This window comes from Hylobates moloch, unplaced genomic scaffold (assembly GCF_009828535.3).
Source record: "Hylobates moloch isolate HMO894 unplaced genomic scaffold, HMol_V3 SCAFFOLD_6, whole genome shotgun sequence".
Taxonomy (NCBI): Eukaryota; Metazoa; Chordata; class Mammalia; order Primates; family Hylobatidae; genus Hylobates; species Hylobates moloch.
The window spans coordinates 117388911-117408916 of NW_026652281.1; the positions used below are offsets into that span (position 1 = coordinate 117388911).

Here is a 20006-nt window from a genome sequence, read left to right on the forward strand (position 1 = left end):
AATTACACCATCAAAGAATACCAGCCTCTTAATGCATAGCTATTCCCAGGAGGATTAGCATTCTCAAACAGGAAGCTTGAATTTCAGGCACTGTTGACAAAGGGAAGAATTTCAGGGCAGCCGAGTTGAAGTGATATTTTTGGACAGAGTTGCTGTTCCATGGCTTCTTATATCCAGAGATACTTATTAAGACCCTTTAGGGCTCCTTTGAAACTGAAGTTGACATTAAAATATGAAACAGTGATTGAAAATTATTGTTTGTTTCTAAGGAAAGAATTGTGGACTGGGAATCAGAAGCCTGGGTTTTAATCCTAGATGTGAGACTACAGTAAGTAATTAGCTCCTTGGACAGGTTGCTTAAGATAACCAACAGTAACTGAGTATCTAGCTCATGCCTAGCCCTGAGCTAGGCACTTTACTCACACATATAATTTTTATTTTTCTGAGACAGGATTTCACTCCTTTGTCCAGGCTGGAGTGTAGTGTCGCAATCACGGTTCACTGCAGCCTCGACCTCCCAGGCTCAAGCCATCCTCCCACCTCAGTATCCCAAGTAGCTGGGACTTACAGGCGCTTGCCACCAAGCCTGTCTAGCTTTTGTATTTTTTGTAGAGACGGGGTTTCTCCATGTTGCCCAAGCTGGTCTCGAACTCCTGAGCTCCAGCCATCTGCCTGCCTTGGACTTCCAAAGTGCTGGGATTACAGGCATGAGCTACTGTGCCCAGGCACACATATAATTTTTGCAACTCTTTAAGGTAAATATTTTTAGTGTCTCTATTTTGTAGACAGGGAGACAGGTTCAGAGAGGTTAGGTGTCACGTGTGAGGGCACTTCCCTAATAACAGTGGGAGCTGGATTCAGCCACACATTTAGGTCAGTCTGCATTCCTGTTTTCTTCCACTTCCCCCTGACAAGGCCTCTTGGGCCACCTTTCAGGAATCTGTTAACTGGGGGCAACAGAAGAAACTCTTTTTTTTTTTTTTTTTTGAGACGGAGTCTTGCCCTGTTGCCCAGGCTGGAGTGCAGTGGCGCGATCTCGGCTCACTGCAAGCTCCGCCTCCCGGGTTCACGCCATTCTCCTGCCTCAGCCTCTCCGAGTACCTGGGACTACAGGCGCCCGCCACCACGCCCGGCTAATTTTTTGTATTTTTTAGTAGAGTCGGGGTTTCACCGTGGTCTCGATCTCCTGACCTCGTGATCTGCCCGCCTCGGCCTCCCAAAGTGCTGGGATTACAAGCGTGAGCCACCGCGCCCAGCCCTCTTTTTTTTTTGAGATGGAGTCTTGCTTTGTCACCCAGACTGGATTGCAGTGGTGAGATCTTGGCTCACTGCAATCTCTGCCGCCCAAATTCAAGTGATTCTCCTGCCTCAGCCTCTCAGGTACCTGGGATTACAGGAGTGCAGCACCACACACGGCTAATTTTTGTATTTTTAGTAGAAACGGGGTTTTACCATGTTGGCCAACCTGGTCTCAAACTCCTGACCTCAAATAGTCTGCCCACCTCAGCCTCCCAAAGTGCTGGGATTATAGGCATGACCCACTGTGTCTGGCCCCAGAAACCCTTGAGCTCTAAGGAGTTGCTCTCTAAGATCTTTTTTCTTTTTTTCTTTCTTTCTTTTTTTTTTTTAAGAGATAGGGTCTTGCTCTGTTGCCTAGGCTGGAGTGCAGCGGTGTGATTATAGCTCACTGCAACCTCAAACTCCTGGGCTCAAAGGATCCTCCCACCTCAGCCTCCCAAGTAGCTAGGACTGCAGGTACATGCCACCACATGAGGCTAATGTTTACATTTTTTTTTTTTTTTTTTTTGTAGAGATGAAGGTCTCACTATATTGCCCAGGCTGGCCTCGAACTCCTGGCCTCAAGTGATTATTCTGCCTCAGCCTTCCAAAGTGCTAGGAATCTAGGTGTGAGCAACTGTGTCCAGCCATTAAGTTCCTGTTAATATTATTTCTCTACCATAGTATTTCTGGATATGGGAAAAGAGAAAACAACTCTGGGACAGAGAACTCATTTAGGAATGTAGCTTGGTGGTTATAGTGAAGGTTTGGAAATTAGGCTTCTCGAGTTTACATTCTGCCTTTACCACTTTCCTTAGGCATGCATTTAACTTCTCTCAATTGCTTCTCAATTTTCCTCATCTATAACACGGATACAGTAAGTTGTGTTGAGATGTAAATGAGATAGTGCCTGTAAAGTGTGCAGCCCAGTGTGCGATACATACTGAGCATTCCATGAAATGTTAAATGTTTATTAAGCTGATAATGATTATTATGAACACTATAAAAGAAAGTTTCTCAGAGGAGGCTGAAAGGGGAGCCCAGAGAGAAGAGGTAGATGCTTTTTAGTGCTCGGGGAGGGCCAGATTTCTTCTGACAGCCCGTCTTGAGAAATGGCTGCAGGTTCAGAGGCTCCTAGGGCCACTGTATAAACCAAGAAGATGCCCAGAGGGCTCCAGAGGATCTCTGCTGAGGGGAACTCCCATGAGAAACAGGGGCAGAGGAGAGAGCAGTTGAAAGGCAGGAAGCCCTGAGCCTGCAGGAAACATTAGCTGGAGAAACAAAGTGTGCTTGGAAAAGCCCAGCTCAGGACAAGAGCTTGAGACTGAAAGCTTGGAAGCAGGAAAGGGAGCCCCAGGAGAGTTCAAAGTAACTCACTACTCCAGTTATTTCCGATGTCTTTATTATTCTCTCTGATTACCACAGATAATACATTGGTACTTCATAGAACTTTATGCAATGCAAATAGCAAAAGAGTTCCTATTCAAGTTTTAAAAAATTTTTTTTTTTTTTTTTAGACAGGGCCTCACTCTGTCACCCAGGCTGGAGTGCAGTGGTACAATCACAGCTCACTGCAGCCTCAAGGCTCCTCACTGCAGCCTCACTGCAACCTCCTAGGCTCAAGTGATCCTCCTGCCTCAGCTCCCAAGTAGCTGGGATTACAAGCACACACCATCATGCCTGGCTAATTTTTTTTTTTTTTTTTGAGATGGAATCTTACTCTGTTGCCCAGGCTGAAGTGCAATGGTACGATCTGGGATCACTGCAAACTTCTGTCTTCCGGGTTCAGGAGATTCTCCTGCCTCAGCCTCCCAAGTAGCTGGGATTACAGGCACCTATCACCAAGCCTGGCTAATTTTTGTATTTTTAGTAGAGACGGGGTTTCACTATGTTGGCCAGGCTGGTCTCAAACTCCTGACCTCAGGTGATCCACCTGCCTTGGCCTCCCAAAGTGCTGGGATTACAGGTGTGGGCCACCGCACCCGGCCTGGCTAATTTTTTTATTTTTTGTAGAAACAGGGTTTCACCATGTTGCCCAGGCTGGCCTTGAACTCCTGGGCTCAAGTGATCCTACTGCCTCTGCCATCCAAAGAGCTGAGATTACAGACGTGACCCACCACAGCCGACCCTAAAAATTCATATTTGGTGAATTTCTGAAAGTGAATACGCTCATGTAGCCTGCATCCCAACCATGGCACAACTTATCAGAACACCAGAAGTCCCTCTCTTCCAGTCATTACTGATCACAATGGGAGTCTTTTTCCTGATTTTTTTCACCATAGTTTTGCCTGTTTTTAAATTTTAAGTAAATGGAATCACACAGTATATGCTTTTTTGTGAGTCTGGCTTCTTTCACTGAGCAATATGTTTTACAACTCATTCCTATTGCTATTTAGTACTTCACTGTATCGATATATCCCCAATTTATTCATTTTTATCATCAAATACTGATGGGTATTTGGATGGTTTCCAGTTTTTAGTTGTTGTAAATAATGCTTGGACTACTCTTGTGCATATCTTTTTTTTTTTTTTGAGAAGGAGTCTCACTCTGTCGCCCAGGCTGGAGTGCAATGGCACGATCTCCACTCACTGCAACCTCCACCTGCCAGGTTCAAGCAGTTCTCCTGCCTCAGCCTCCAAAGTAGCTGGGACTACAGGCATCTACCACCATGCCTGGCTAAGTTTTTGTATTTTTAATAGAGACGGGGTTTCACCATGCTGGCCAGGCTGGTCTCGAACTCCTGACCTCATGATCCACCTGTCTCGGCCATCTAAAGTGCTGGGATTAGAGGCGTGAGCCACCGTGCCCAGCCACTTGCGCATATCTTCTGGTGAACATATGCTGTCATCTCTCTTGAATCCCCAGGAGTGGAATTACTCCTGGGGTATGCATATGTTCAGCTTCAATAGTTACTAGTGCCTGAAGTCTTAAAAGGATGTTCCAAGTATATACAAGATCTCTGTGTGGGCTCCTGGCGAAACTTCAGAATATCACAACTCTGCAAGGGAAGAGGATGAGGAAGGGGCAGCCCAGTGGCACTTGTCCAATGCTACTGCACTGCCCCTGTCCACTTGGTGGACTGTCCAGTCCACCAGGACACATGACATGCCCCAAATTCCACTTTCATCTTGTCACTACCATCCACATTCCCCAACAGAGACCCCACTCTAATCCAATCACACTTTCAGGGCAGCATTGGATTGCATGTCTGTCCACTTGCTGGCATTGGACTGAATTGTATTTCCTACATTCATTCATACAGGTAACAAATATTGAGTGCCTACCACTCAATTGCATTGTCTTAGAATCTGGGAGAGGAGCAATGTACACACCCCTACCCTCATGGAGCTAACATTTTCATGGGAGGAGATGGACTATAAACAAATAGGAATACGTTAGTGGTGATAAAGGCTATGGAGAAATATAAAGCAATGTAAGAAGAATAAGAGTAGGATGGGAGAAGGAATCTGCTGTTGTTTAATAGGGTGGTCAGGGAAGGCCTACAGAGCAGACAAGATCTGAAAGACACGATCACTCTGGCTATTATGCTGAAAATATGTTATACGGAAGCAAGACGGAACTAGAAAGGCAGAGGCCATCACAAAAGTGCAGGCATGAGATGATGCTAAATTGGACTGGGTGATGGTAGTGGCAGTGATGAGAAGTGGTTGCATACAGCATATATTCTAAAGGTAGGGCTGAGAAGATTTGCTGATGGATTGGCTGTGGAGCAAGACAGGGGAGTCAAAGACAGCTTGTTCTTGCCAGGAGCAATGCCTGCTCATATGTGTAGCATAGGAGTAGATCCTGAGTCCAGGGCCTGTTGACTGAATGGGTGGATATCTTCCCTGATTATAGCAGCTAAACATGCTGTGTGAAAGATCTGTTCTTTCTTATCTCAGAGATAGCATGGTATAAGTACTAAGACAAAATAATTGGAGCCAGACTACTAGTCCCAGCTCTGTCATTTACTAGCTGTGTATCCTCAGGCAAGTTACACAACCACTTTGAGCCTCAGTTTCCCCTTCTGGAAAAATGGGACAGTAATAGTACCTGCATCACAGAATTGTTGTGGTATACATAAATAGGCCTGGTATAGAGCCTACCACCAAGTCAGGGCTTAGGAAATAACTGAGTTAAACCAGTTCCCAGTTAAAACAAACAGACAAAAGCCTATGGAATAAGGGTTATCTTTATTTGGATTGCAAAGTATAAATATGAACCAGGTTTGGAAATACAAGTTGTAACAGTTCAGAAATGGCACCAGAAACTTCCAGAAAGGACCATGACAGCATACCTTCATCGTTTTGGTGAGGTGGGTGGGATTATACAAAGCCTTCCCCACCTCCAACCTTCTCAGTAGCAATTGGCAGGTAATCAGTTACCAAGAACAGTCAGCTCCAATGTTCCCTGTTCATTCTCAGCCTTTTGCTTTGCTAATACCTTCTCCAGACTGTCCTCTGCTGCACTGACCCCTGCATGGAGTAGCACCAGAAGAATGGCAGGAGTTAGAGAAATGTCTTGACACAAGGGAAAGTGAGTTCCCACGCTGTGGGCCTGGGGCCATGGGGGTGACGGACTAGGAAAGCTACAGGCACGGAAGCCCAACCTCTTCTGAGACTTGGCAGGGAGAGGACACAGGGAGACACTGATATCTGTTACACTTTGACATCAGCACCTTGGGCTTTCAAAACACAAATGGTAGACAAAATCGCCTAGGCAAGACTGCAGTCCAACTCATAGAGTGGCTCTGACCAAGTTAACCCCTACATCCTGACCATACAGAGCTCCCGCAGTGGCACTCTGACCACGGAAGATCTGCAGAAATGTAGACAGACAATAAATTACTACAGATGGGTCACAGAACCATCCCAGCTTTGTGGCAAGGGTGGGTGGCACTGAGCCAGATTGTGGGGATGAGGAGTGGAGGGCCAGGAAATTGCCAAAGTAACAGTCTAGGCACTTGAAATATTATTGTTAGATTGTTAAAAACTAAATAAATTAACATACATAGAATAAAATAAATATATAATTTAAGAGGCATTTACAAACAACAACAACAAAAATAGTTGTTATTTTTCCATCTGGGTAGAAGTCCCAAAATTCAGTTCTCAGGCTTGTGGTATTTCACAGTTAACTCATCAACTCCAGCGCTGGAGGGTCCCAATGGCAGATCCCTTGGTGGTACTTGAGTACATGGCTTCTCAATCTTTGTTACTTTCTTCCAGTTCACAAATCTTTCCTTCTTGCTCTTTCTTCTTCTTCTTCTTCCTTTTTTTTTTTTTTCAGTCAAAGATCCTGGAGCATATGGAATTTAACCGGCACTCTAATCCAGAAGATAAGTGTTTAAACAAACTTATGAGGGGAAGTGGGGTTTGGTGGAGGGGAATCAGAAGGGCATGAAGGTCCCTTGCTTTTGCTTTCTTCTTACCCAGATACCATCGGACATACTCTGTTTGGCACTTGAAGGCTCTGGTATTTTGGCAAAGCAATTATGGGAGGCCCAATCCTAGACGGCGACTGGGGACGAAGGAGTCTTTGTGGCTAGATGTGAAGTCTTCCCCCTCTGCAGTCTGAAATCACCTTGTGTCTTCTCAGAGGTAGCAGTCCCCAGCCGATTCCTAAAGCACAAAAGGAAGGCCTTTAAAGCCAGGTTCAGTCTAAAGAAGTCTTACGATTTTCCTGGTCCAGTCTTTTTTATTTTTAAACTTTTTGAGACAGGGTTTCACTCTGTCTCCCTGGGGAGGGGAGGGGAAGGGAAGGGAGGAGATGAGGGTGGGAGAAGCTGTCCTCTCAGGCATCTCTCTTAGGTGTCTCTCTAGCAACTTTTACCTTAAGTGAAGCACTGAGTCTTTTTGAAAATAATTCTGCAATGGGATATTAATGTCACAGTAGCCTGGCCCCCAATCCCTAGATGAAGAATTCAGCACCCACTGAAGCAGAGTCAGGAAAGGGGACAAAGGATAATCATGTCATGGGGCAAAGGATGGACCATTACCTTGAGCGCAAGTCTCTCTCAGTGGGAATTAGTCATGCCCAACTTCACTTTCTCTTCATTTTCCACATCATAACCTCCTCTCCTATGGTACCTGAGGAAGATAAGTTTTGTGAATAAGCCCTGCCTGCTATGACAAAGTGCAGGTCCAGGGCAGGTCCTTCCAAAGAACTCTGCCATGGTGGTTTCCTCTACTACTTGGAAAAGCCCAGACAGTAGGGCAGCCCAACCTCTGGTCAAAGGCCCAACTGCCCCGAGGAACTCTTGTCTCTAACAGCAGGATGCAATTTACAAAGAGCTTTCACCTCATTTATGTGATCCTCACAACATCCTTATGAGGTAGATGGACAAAGATTACAATCACTATAAGGTTACAATCCTCAGAAAGACAGTAACTTGTTCCAGGTCTCATGACAGATGAGTTACACTGTTTGAAAACAGGTATAGAGCCGGGCGCAGTGGCTCACACCTGTAATCCCAGCACTTTGGGTGGCCGAGGCGGGTGGATCACGAGGTCAGGAGATCAAGACCATCCTGGCTAACATGGTGAAACCCCGTCTCTACTAAAAAATAGAAAAAATTAGCTGGGCATGGTGGCGGGCGCCTGTAGTCACAACTACTCGGGAGGCTGAGGCAGGAGAAAGGCGTGAACCCGGGAGGCGGAATTTGCAGTGAGCCGAGATCACGCCACTGCACTCCAGCCTGGGCAACAGAGTAAGACTCTGTCTCAAGAAAAAGAAAAAAAAAAAAAAAAGAGAACAGGCATAGAGTGCTTGGTGGGTCTGCCCCAAGCTAGAGCATACCTGGATTAGAAGCAGGGCCTGAGGTCCAGATGCCTCGGAAGTGGAAGGATATACCACTAGCACCACCCACACCTTGACTACCAAACCACATACTAATGCCATCAAAGAACAGCCAGGAGAAACAAATGTGTGACAAAGTGACTCCATGAGTGGGGAGCTGGGTCACAGAGGCAGGAAAAGAACTCCTGTGAGGAGCAGAGCCTGCTATGGCCTCGCAAATTTGACCCTGGGCTCTAGACACAGGACTCATGTCATGACAGAAATACCAGGTTTTTGGAGAATCCACACCCTGGAGCTAGCCCATGATTTGGAAAGATTGAGGTAAGTGCATGTGATCATCAAGGAGAGGGCCCAGGAGGAGGAAGAATGGGAGTGATTTGCAGAAACAGCCTTCAGGGGACTCCAACACTCACCTAAACATGAGAAGCCCCACGATGACCAGCAGACAGACAGATGACAGCACCACAGCCACCACGGCCAGGATGGTTGTGTGGTCATAGGTATATAAGCGATTTTCCACTGGGAGGCTCAGCCCATGACACCTCTCTCCATGGTAACCCGGGTGGCAGCTAGTTCAAGACAGAACAAGGAGGAGACAGAGTTAGTGTTTTGGCCTCTCTTGGCAATGGCCCACCTGCATAAGCCAAACCCCATCCCTCATACCCTCAGCCTGTCAATCCCTGACCATGATCCCTGCCCATCCTCCATCCTTCTTCTCTAGTAGAAAACTCTTTAAAGCCCCTCTGAAGGCTCTGTAGCATTCCTCCCCCACTTGACACCCTCCCCTTTTCCATTTCCTCTGGTTCTCTGGGCTGAGAATCCTGTTCTAGGCATGGAAAAAGCAAGGGAGGACTTGAAGGCCTCAGCTAGATATGTTCCACGTGTGGCTGATTTATGACATGTGTGTTCAGGCGTTCTGTTTAAGCCACTTATGACGGCTTGGGCACAAGAGCTGGTAGGCTGAATTGAGGGAATTCGTATCACTCCCTCCAGTGAGGCCCCTCAACATTCTGACCCAGAAATAAACCCAGCCTTCCCCATCGTGCTTCCAGCGTCCAGTCCCTCTCCACTGCTGTCCAGCCTATTAATAGGCCCTGTGCCTCTGCCAGGAGTCGTTTTTCTCAAGTTTCCTTCATTTAACTCCAGCTCCCCCTGGGTGCAGGGCCCAACTTGGGAGCTTAACTCTGGCCTTTGGCCTCTGAACGCTGAGCTACCAGGCCTCTTTCATCACAGGACAAACCATACAAATCAAGGAACTTCTTTCTGCCCAGCTGCCCTGCCAGAGCATGGAAGAATGTCAGAAACAATCCCTTGGCTCTTCTCACTCAAGAAATAAATCACATGGCAACTGCCTTTTCTTTTTCTTTTCTTTTTTTTTTTTTTTTGAGACAGAGTCTTGCTCTGTCTCCCAGGCTGGAGTACAGTAGCGCAATCTTGGCTCACTGAAACCTCTACCTCCCGGATTCAAGTGATTCTCCTGCCTCAGCCTCCCAAGTAGCTGGGACTACAGGTGCCCGCCACCACGCCTAGCTAATTTTTGTAATTTTTTAGTAGAGACGGAGTTTCACCATGTTAGCTAGGCTGGTCTCCAACTCCCGACCTCAGGTGATCCACCCGCCTCTGCCTCCCAGTGAGCAAGGATTACAGGCATGAGCCACCGCACCTGGCTGGCAACTGCCTTTTCTAACACAAAGCATTTCCTTGAAGCTCTTAGAAAGACTTGGACGTTGGCCGGGCGCAGTGGCTCATGCCTGTAATCCCAGCACTTTGGGAGGCCGAGGCGGGTGGATCACAAGGTCAGGAGATCGAGACCACGGTGAAACCCTGTCTCCACTAAAAATATAAAAAATTAGCCGGGCATGGTGGCGGGCACCCGTAGTCCCAGCTACTCGGGAGGCTGAGGCAGGAGAATGGCGTGAACCCGGGAGGCGGAGCTTGCAGTGAGCAGAGATCGCGCCACTGCACTCCAGCCTGGGTGACAGAGCAAGACTCCGTCTCAAAAAAAAAAAAAAAAAAAAAGACTCGGACGTGCTTACAGTTGAAGAAGCACATTCACATCCTTTCCTTTATCTGAGCATCCCAGAGATCCTTTGATGTAAGTAGGAGCCCCATTTTACAGAAAGGTGGAGTGGTTTTCCCAAGGTCACACAGCAAGACAGAAACGAAGATGTAGATGTAGACTGTCTGACTCTGAGCTCAGTGTGCTGCCCACTCACACCTGACAACTGCCTACCATCCAGCCAGGGGGCACAGTGGTACTGTCTGCCTGCAGACTTTAGACCACCAGCTGCTGAAGGAAGCACCAAGAACCTGGTGGCCCTCTTTTCTGAGCTGTGCTTTCTCTGGTGCCTCAGAACAAGGAATCCCTTCTTCCTACGGACAGAGCACCAGGGAAGCTCCAAGAGACAGACTTGTCCACAACCAGCAGTGGTGGAGGGGCCAGGCTGGGTGGTACTGCATTCTGGCCTTCCTGCCCTGCGCCTCCCCCTGCCCTAGTTCCTCCTGGGTACTTTGAGAAACCACCTCACAGCAGGATAAATGTAGGTCAGGCCCACTATACACACAGCACAGTCCACAGTTCCTTGCTCAGCCTCTCCATGTATCTGTCCCATCAGCCCATGTAGACCTAAAAGCAACCCCTATCCTGCCAGGACATGGAGGACACTTGCACGAGCACCCCTGGAAAATCACTTGCGCACAGCAGTTTACCATTCACAAGCCACTAGCGTTATCTACTAGCTCAACTGAGCCTCCTAACATTCTGGTAGGCAGGTACAACCCCATATTACAGATGGAAAAGCTAAGATTAAGGGTCAGAGAAATTAAGTGATTCACCAAAATTTGCACAACTAGGAAGCAGCAGGGCTAAGACTAGGAACAAGTCTTGGCAGATTCCAAATTCATCATTCCTTCCACTGTGAACAATGCAGAACAGTGCAGGTAACTCCAAGGAAGCATATCTGATAGGCTCCTGGGGGGCAGTCTGACCCTTCTCTCTGACTATGTTATTATTATTTATTACTCATAACTTGAATAATAAAGAATGATAATTAGCAATCATTGAAGGCTTACCATGAGCCAAGTACTTTGTGCTAACTGCTTTACAAGAATTATTTCATTTAAAGCCAGCTCTGTGAAGGAGGAGTTACTAGCCCCATTTTAAAGATGGACCGAGGCTTAGCTTTTGTTAAATACCTCGCCCAAGGTTACAAAGCCAGTGAGTGGTAGAGCCAGGATTCAACAGCAGTCTGGATGACTTCAGAGACTTTGCTTTCCTGGGAGGAGGGAAGCTGAAGTTGAGTCTGTTTTTCACTTCCAGTCCATCATTCAAACTCCACAGGTAGTTACTCAGAAGATAGAAATAAAGTTTGGCCTCAGAGTCCCGCAATTCAGTTACATAATCCCTCCACCCCCACCCTGAGTCAAAAGGATAATAATGTAAACATCCTAATATTACCTACCTCCCCCTCCCTTTGCAGACAACTCCTGGCTTCCCCAGAGAAGGAGGGGGGATGGGTACATTCCAAGCATCCCAGGGTAGGGGCAAAATTTTGTGTCTTGTCCAGAGCCAGCCACCCACCAGACTAGGACACATTCTTCCCACCCATGTCTGTGACCCATTTCAGAACTTGTATTACAACAGATGCAAGAACCCTCTAGGGTCCAGAGACATCTTCCAAACTGGATTTCTCTACCTTTACCCCAGGAGGTGGAGGGGACACGTCTGGATGGAGGAGACTCAGAGTACATGAGTTCCAGACTGGTTCTGCTGCTATTTCTAGCCAGGTAATTTTGGGCAAGTCACGTTACCTTTCTAAACGTTGGTTTCCTGATGTAAAACACAGGGATAAGAAATACCTACTTCACTAGAGTATCGTGAAAAGATAAAATGAGGTAATACAAATGAAAGGGTTTAATAAAGGCCAAGTCCCACATTGTGTGAGTTATTACATAATCAGACTCCAGAGGTTACTGCCCATGGCCTGAGGAATGGGGCACCCAAGTCAGATGGAGCCAAGAGAAGCGGGATCGCCATTCCTTCTCAGCACCTGGGCAGTGAGGCCAAGTAGAGCCCCCCAGCCTGTCTCTCCTCCAGCTCTGAGTCCTCCTCAGCCCAAGTGTCCCCAGGTTTCCTCCAGCCACAGGAAATTCTGCAGCCAATTTCTGGGTCAGCAACTAGTCAAGAATCCCAGGAAACTACCCCTTATTTTTTTTTTGAGACGGAGTTTTGCTCTTGTTGCCCAGGCTGGAGTGCAATGGCACGATCTTGGCTCACTGCAACTTCCGCCTCCTGGGTTCGAGAGATTCTCCTGCCTCAGCTTCCCTAGTAGCTGAGATTACAGGCGCCCGCCATGACGCCCAGCTAATTTTTGTATTTTTAGTAGAGATGGGGTTTCTGTATGTTGGCCAGGCTGGTCTCGAACTCCTGACCTCAGGCGATCCACCTGCCTCGGCCTCCCAAAGTGCTGGGAATACAGGTGTGAGCCACTGCGCCCAGCAGAAACTACTCTTTGAGGGCAACTTTTGGCTGGTGACACAGAAAGGGTTTTCCTGTTCATGGTGGCTGCAGAGGGCTAGTTTAGGATGCCAGCTAGCCTCAGGCTCACCACAGCAGCCTGGACACACTCTGGCTAGTAGTTCCTGGGTCTGGAGTCAAACAAGAGCCACAAAGATCCCCAGATGAAGGTGCACAGATGTCACATTCCCCCAAACCAGGATTTCTGTCTTCTTGCTGCTTTCTGCCCTGAGTAGCAAGGGCAGGAGGCAGTAGGGGGCCAGTCCAGACATGCAATCAACCCCCTGAAAATCTGCCCAGGAAGCGGTGGCTCACGCCTGTAATCCCAGCACTTTGGGAGGCCAAGGCAGGCTGATTACTTGAGGTTAGGAGTTCAAGATCAGCCTGGCCAACATGGTGAAACCCCATCTCCACAAAAATTTAAAAATTAGCCAGATGTGGGGGCGTTTGCCTGTAATACCAGCTGCTCCGGAGGCTGAAGCAGGAAAATCACTTTAATCTGGGAGGCGGAGGCTGCAGAGAGCTGAGATTGTGCCACTGCACTCCAGCCTGGGTGACAGAGCGAGATTCCATCTCAAAAAAAAAAACAAAAAACAGGCTAGGTATGGTGGCTCATGCCTGTAATCCCAGCACTTTGGGAGGCTGAGGTAGGCGGATCCCCTGAGGTCAGGAGTTCAAGACCAGCCTGGCCAACACAGTAAAACTACGTCTCTACTAAAAATATAAAAATTATTAATTGGGCATGGTGGCAGGTGCCTGTAGTCCCAGCCACTTAGGAGGCTGAGGCAGGAGAATTGCTTGAACCCAGGAGGCAGAGGTTGCAGTGAGCCGAGATCGCACCACTGCACCCCAGCATGGGAGACAGAGTGAGTCTCAAAAAAAAAAAAAAAAAGAAAGAAAGAAAGAAAAGAAAAAAGAAAAAGAAAATTCTGCCCAGGAAGTTAATGTAAAGTTTTCAAATCAGATTGCTGTGCTCTTAGACTAGTAAAAGAATAAGAGACCTCTAGGACAACAGCTGCCCTCTGCCCTCTATAAAATGCTGCTCCAACTCTGTAAGGACAGATACAGGAAAGAAAGATGAAAGCCAACACCCAGTGCAGCCTGAGGGCATGAAAAGCATGCTGGACTAGGAGTCAGGTACTGAGACTCTGTCTTATTTCCATCTACTTATTTAGCTATTGACCTCAGGCAAATTACTTCCTATTTTCTGGCTCCAGTTTCACCACCTTTCAAGTAGAGGTACCAAGTCCTGCCTACTCAGCAGAGGGCTTTTGAAAAATCCCAGGAAACTATATCTCTCCAGCTCCTAAAGTAGTGTCTGCCACCAAATAGGAGCTCAACATACTTGGGCTCAGCTTATATTATATATAAACACTGAAACTCTGGGACAAAGGAGAGATGACATCATTATAGTTATCACTATCCCTAGGGACCACTGGGAAGGTGGCCTGGGCACCCATATCAGGCTCTCTGGGTTTAGGTGGTCATCCGAGTCCAGCTCTCCAGAAAGGCAGCCTTATAAGGCCTCTCAACCATACAGTGCAAGCCCCACATCCATCCACTAAAATGCCCAGGACCGATCTGGTATAGACAGATTCCTGACCTCAATCCACCTTGACTACTTGAGTCACCTTCTTTACCCTGTACCAATGATGCCATTTTACAAATTTAAGATGAACATTTCCCGCCCTGTCCCAAGACCTTGGGAAGGATAATATGGGGGCTTTCTATGCCACTCTTAAACAACTCCCTCTAATACCAAGCTCCTGACAAGGATGTTATAGGAAAGGATGCACAAGTGACTGTGGACATGGTGGGGAGTGATGGGTCTGTCTGCCAACTGCCAAATACAGAGCAGCTCTGCTATGTGTGATCAGACAAAACAAGGAAGCTTTAAAAAGCCAAGGGATCTGCACCAATCACCAGTAGAAGGGATGCCAGGCACGCCGCCTTCTTGACAGGCTGGAGGCAGTGTGCACACAACAGTCTCTTGGCCCTGTCCAGAGTCTCCCTGTAAGGCCCCCAGAGCCTGCCTCCCCACAGGGAAGGGAACGGATGTTTGCAGCCTGATGCACTGGCCTCAGGCACAGTGGCAACATTATGCCTGCCAGAGAGCATGGCAGTGCTGTCATCCCTCAGGGGTTGCCAAGGCAGCCGTTTGCTGGGTTTGGCTTAGGAGAGAGGCTAAGGAACCCACAGCCCCTCCGCCCACACACCTACCCAGGGAAGGGGTGATGTTGCCTGACTGGGGGCTGATGCCTACTGGGTCAGGTTCCATTTCCTGTGAACCCTGCACAAAGGAATTGTTCTCCCACACCGTGGCCAAAGGCCAGTACTCTCCATGTCTCCCACCTCCTGGCCCTTGCTGGGGTAAGGAAGAAGAAAGAGAAGCCTCCACCTGCCGCCATGATGATCCCTCTCTGTACAGTCCTGCCATGCCTTACAGTCAATCCACATTTGCACACTTACATGCACATAAACCCAAATACAGACATACCTATACAACATGCATCCAAATGCACCTCCCACCTTCCCGCAGGAGCTCTACTCTGCCCAGGAGGCCCACTCTGCCATGTTTCCTACTGGCTTCTCCCTCCCAGAGTAGGGCATCAGGCAAGAATGAAGGGTCTGCCTTCAGGTGCCAGCTGTCCTAGCCACATGCTCATTTCTGGGCAAGCAGGAAATGTCCCCAAGGATTAAAGCACGTCACAAAACCATACCACAGGAAATTGCATCCTATAGGGGGGAGGGGGCTTCCGCTGACTAAAAATATATTTCCCCTCCTCCCAACTTCCGCCCAGAGGTTGAGAAGAAACTGGGTGAAATTATGAATTCAAGGAACAGTGACAACGAGGAACAGCCACGTGGCTGACAAAGTGTGCTGGTGAGATTCAGCCCTGGGGAAGGGGCACTTACATGCAGGAGGGAGCCCGGAGCTCCTTCACATATTTGCATTCTCCATGGATGCAGAAGTCCTTGTATTTCCGAAGACATGGGTCCCTCTTCTTCCCTAGCCCCTTGCCTTTCTTCTTTCTTTTCCCATGCTCCTCCTTGCTTGGTGTGGCCAGTGCCTGTGGCTTGGAGGATAAAGTGACTGTAGGAGAAAAGCACCCTGTTAAAGTCTGACTCTTTGGGAAGAAAATCAGAAGAGCATAGTGCTTGAAAGGAGTATATATTCTTTGATCCCACCTGAAGTCAGAGATCTGGGAAGGCCCCTTAGCTCAGTGCCTCCCAAGAGGCAGAAGGAAGAGCAGGAAGATTGGGCAGAACCACCAGAAAGAGGGAACGTCAGTAGGAAGTAGAAGCTAGGGTGGGTCCCAAGGAAGGCATTTCACAGTCTCAGTGTAAGAGCCTCATTCTCAGAATGCTTTTGTTGAGTAACTGGGCAATTCTACCAACCTCACCTCCACCCCACTGTCCACCTTACACCCCCATCTCCTACTCCCCCACACCCACTTGGTTCTATTTTGGCCTTCAATCAGCCTCATTTCCTGATGCTGTACTCAGTGACCCACTTACAGAAAGACAGTGTCACACACAAAAATTGCTTCTAGAGAAGGTACTTGGAGGTTTTGGGGTTGGAGGGCTCCTAAAATAAGAACAGTGTCCATGTGTTCAGGTGGTCTCTTCTGGGGCACCCCTTAGTACTATGAGCCCAGGGCAGAGCCTGGCTCAGGAACAGCAAGCAGGCCAGCCCTGGTCACGGCCTTGCTTTTTCAACTTCAAGCAAAATATTTAACTTGTACACCCTTTACAGCTCACCCACTTTCTCAAAGATTCATTCATATTTAACCCCCAATGTCCTGTTTATACTCTCTGGGTTGGGGGGTACAGGGTGTACAAGGGATAGAAAAATGGAAAGTAAGGAACTGTCCAGAAGGAACTGGAACAATGATGACTCCCTGCTTCTTTCCTTTTTTTTTTTTTTTGAGACGGAGTCTTTCTGTGTCCCCCAGGCTGGAGTGCAGTGGTGCGATCTCGGCTCACTGCAAGCTCCGCCTCCCAGGTTCACGCCATTCTCCTGCCTCAGCCTCCCGAGTAGCTGGGACTACAGGCACCCGCCAACACGCCCGGCTAATTTTTTGTATTTTTAGTAGAGACGGGGTTTCACCGTGTTAGCCAGGATGGTCTCGATCTCCTGACCTCGTGATCTGCCCGCCTCGGCCTCCCAAAGTGCTGGGATTACAGGCTTGAGCCACCGTGCCCGGACTTCCCCCCTTCTTTCAATGCTTCAGAGAGACTGGGGGAAAAACAACCTCACCCAGATATCTAGCTGGGATTGACCATGGACTATGCCTATCAGCCCAATCCCACCCTTTTATCCCCCATCAGGAAAAAGGTGCCCATATCCATGGCTACAGCCATGTGTCTTGCAGAAGGGTGAGCATGATACATTAGACTAGAGACTTAGAGTCTCAAGCTAGAGGGACTTCAAAGAATACCATGTGGCCAGGCACGGTGGCTCATGCCTGTAATCCCAACACTTTGGGAGGCTGAGGCAGGTGGATCACCTGAGGTCAGGAGTTCGAGACCAGCCTTGCCAACATGGCAAAAATCTCATCATCTCTACAAAAAATACAAAAATTAGCCAGGCGTGGTGGTGTGTGCCTGTAATTGCAGCTACTCGTGAGGCTGAGGCAGGAGAATCACGTGAACCTGGGAGGCAGAGATTGCAGTGAGCTGAGATCGTGCCATTGCATTCCAGCCTGGGTGACAGAGTGAGACTATGTTTAAAAAAAAGAAAAGAAAAAATAAAAAACTCATGGCAGGCAGAGTGACTTACTCAAGGTCATGCAGGATTGGGATTAGAACTGTGGTCTCTGGACTTCACTCCAATGTCCTTCCTCACCACACCAAGCTGCCTCACACACCCCCATCTCCTCCCTCTCACAAGTCTGGAGCACCTGAGATGCCAATCCAGGCATGAATGGGCTCTGAAGTCCATAGACCCGTGCTCCAACTTCACTATATACCGTGGGCAGTCACTTAACTTCTCTGAACCTCAGGTTTTCAGTAAAATGTGGATAGCAAAAGTAACTATCTCAAAAGGTTGCTATAAGTGTTACATTAGCCAGGATAACATATCAAGTGCCTAGAACACAGTAGGAATTGAATAAATGGTAGCAGTCATTTATTTTAGGTGGTAGGATCCCCAGACCTGAAAAATAGTCCTTGCCCAGCAAAGCCAAGAGAAGGGAAGAGAAGTAGGTGCCAGCAGCCCCACAGTCTTTCATTCCCTCTCATCCAGTCCCAGGCCCCCTCAGAGCTCAGAAGGTGATACAGGTGGTCAGAGGAACCCAGTGACCAGAGCTTCGGGGAGAGCAAGGCAGGGGGGCCAAGCCAATCAGAAAGGGGAGGGAGAAGGTGGAGGGTGACAGCCAGGCTCCTGCCATGGACAGGGAGCAGTGAGTCAGGTCTGCAGAGGTATGAGGAGCAGCCGAGTGGGTGGGGGGTGGGGATGGGGTGAGTCACAGCCCAGCCCTGCCCGGCCTAGGAGGAGAGGGCTAGGAGAATCCAGGCTGTTCAGACCATGGGTAACCCCAGACGGCCACTGGGAGAGGATGAAGTATGGGAGCCCAGGCTCAGTTTTGGAGCATGTGCTTGATTTATACAAAGTAGAGAGAGTATCCAAGGAAAGCTCCTGGGAATGAGGGAGAAGGGCAGCTGAGGAGCAGGTGGAACTAGAACAGGTGGGCATCTGTCCAACCAAATATAGTCATTCCAGGGTACAGTGCTGAGTCCTTGCTCTACCCCAGATAATCTCCTCAGGTCTGGAGGCAGGAGAGCTGGCACACTCTGGACTCTGCCCTGTACCTGTACTTGGCCACAGCCAAAGAGGCTGGTTGGAGGATCCTACATAGCCCTCCCCATATAGAGTCTCCTCAGGAATGCAAGGTGCTCAGTAAGCTGCAGGTTTCCGGTAGCATTCATAGATATCCAGCATTTTAATACAGCCCCCTAGGGGCTCAGTGCTCACCATTCACAGCCTCATCTAGGGCGGCCAACGGCTCCTCATTCCCCTCTGTTTCCCCAATCTGGAGACAGGTGGATGGAGGAGGCTAACACTGCACACTTTTCTAGAGATGTGCCTGGGCATCTCCCCATCTGTTACCTCTATTTTATATATAATAGTCATTTTATATGGGAATTAGAACTGGTACCCATTTTTACATCGTAGCTCTAGGGAAAGCACCTAAACAATTCCTTGTTCCTATCATCCAGCTTACCTAAGAAGAACGTAACAACCCCAGACAACAAGTCTGTTTCAATTTGCCCCAAAGTACCCAGAAGGGCAGCAACCCAGCAGGTGAGGCAATGACGAGAGAGAGAGTGGGACCTATATTCCAGGATCCCCCAGTGCCCTTCAGGCCGATCAGCTTTTACCCGAGGTTCTCCATGAAAACCCTCAACCCACAGTATTGCCCAAACAGCAAGAATCTTGGATCTGCTTATTCTTCAACAGCCCACCGAGGTCCAAGGATGGGGGGCCTCCACACCCACCTCTCAAAAGGTCCAGATCTGCCTCTTGCAAGTCACGGACTTTCCGGTCCCGGCCGCCTCCTAGGGGTAGCAGCTGGTCCGTGGATCCAGTGGGAGGGTCCGGGTTGCTGGTTCCAGCAGCTAGCCCTCTCCGAAGCCGCTCCAGGCTCTCGCCAGTCACCAGTGCCGAGAGAACTGCGGGCGAGGGGCCAGGCCGCATCAGACACCCGCCCAGACCCCCGACCAACACGCACCGATGCCGACGCCCGTCCGCCAGAGCGCAAGGGCCCCACCAAGTGGCCCGTGCCGGGTGCGCTGCGGCGACCTTCCCCCATGCCCCCAGCACAGCGCCCCCATCCCCCAGATCTCCGGGGGCGTCAGCAGCCCTCTTACCTGCAGCCAGAAAGAGCTTCAGCACCACCGACGGCAGCAGCTTCATGGTCCCGCACCGAGAAGAGGCGGCGAGGCACCAATCACTTTCGAAGCGGCGGCCACTGGGCGCTGGCACCGGAGCTGGGCGGCGGAGCTCAGGAGATTCCGCCGGGCGCCGTCTGCCGCCCGCCTCTGCGTGCAAGCCTGGCCGGGACCCGGGCGCAGCTCGCTCTTGTTGTGTCTGTCTTGCTCACTCAGCCCGCCCGCGCCGCCGCCCGACCCCGCGCGCCTAGGTCAGGCCAGCCAACAGCGTGGCCCACGTAGCTCCTTCGGCCGAATGAGCGCTGCCCGGCTCGCGGCCGGGAATAAGGCTCCGGGAGGCGCCGAAGCTCCGCCCCCTCCCCGGCGCCGCCCCCTCCCTCCTACCGTGCTGGGAAGCTCGCCTGGCTCGCGGCGCCGGCAGCGCAGCCCCCGACCCCGCGGGCGCGACGGAGGACTGAGCAGGAGGAGGGGGCGGCGCTCACATTTTTTGGGACCAGGCCGAGGCAGCCGCGGCCTGAT

General features: G+C 49.4%; 1 protein-coding gene across 1 annotated transcript; it reads right to left on the reverse strand.

Annotated features, from left to right (window-relative positions):
* Nucleotides 1-5455: 5455 nt before the first annotated feature.
* HBEGF (heparin binding EGF like growth factor) lies at nucleotides 5456-19784 on the reverse strand. The gene is made up of 6 exons (XM_032158072.2): nucleotides 19467-19784; nucleotides 19095-19268; nucleotides 15510-15687; nucleotides 8491-8646; nucleotides 7278-7368; nucleotides 5456-6900 (listed from the first exon to the last, which is right to left on the reverse strand). Exons 1-5 carry the CDS (start codon nucleotides 19510-19512, stop codon nucleotides 7296-7298), a joined length of 627 nt encoding a protein of 208 aa, XP_032013963.1. The 5' UTR covers nucleotides 19513-19784; the 3' UTR covers nucleotides 5456-6900; nucleotides 7278-7295.
* Between the last annotated feature and the right edge of the window lie 222 nt (nucleotides 19785-20006).

What these genes read in the sequence shown, in the direction of transcription:
- HBEGF (XM_032158072.2), bottom strand. Translation starts at nt 19,512, where the DNA reads ATGAAGCTGCTGCCGTCGGTGGTGCTGAAGCTCTTTCTGGCTGCAG. An exon ending in AGATCTGGACCTTTTGAGAG is followed by an intron (nt 15,688 to 19,094) that starts GTGGGTGTGGAG and finishes TTTCTCCTACAG; the next exon opens with TCACTTTATCCTCCAAGCCA. An exon ending in CTCCGGGCTCCCTCCTGCAT is followed by an intron (nt 8,647 to 15,509) that starts GTAAGTGCCCCT and finishes GTCTTGAACTAG; the next exon opens with CTGCCACCCGGGTTACCATG.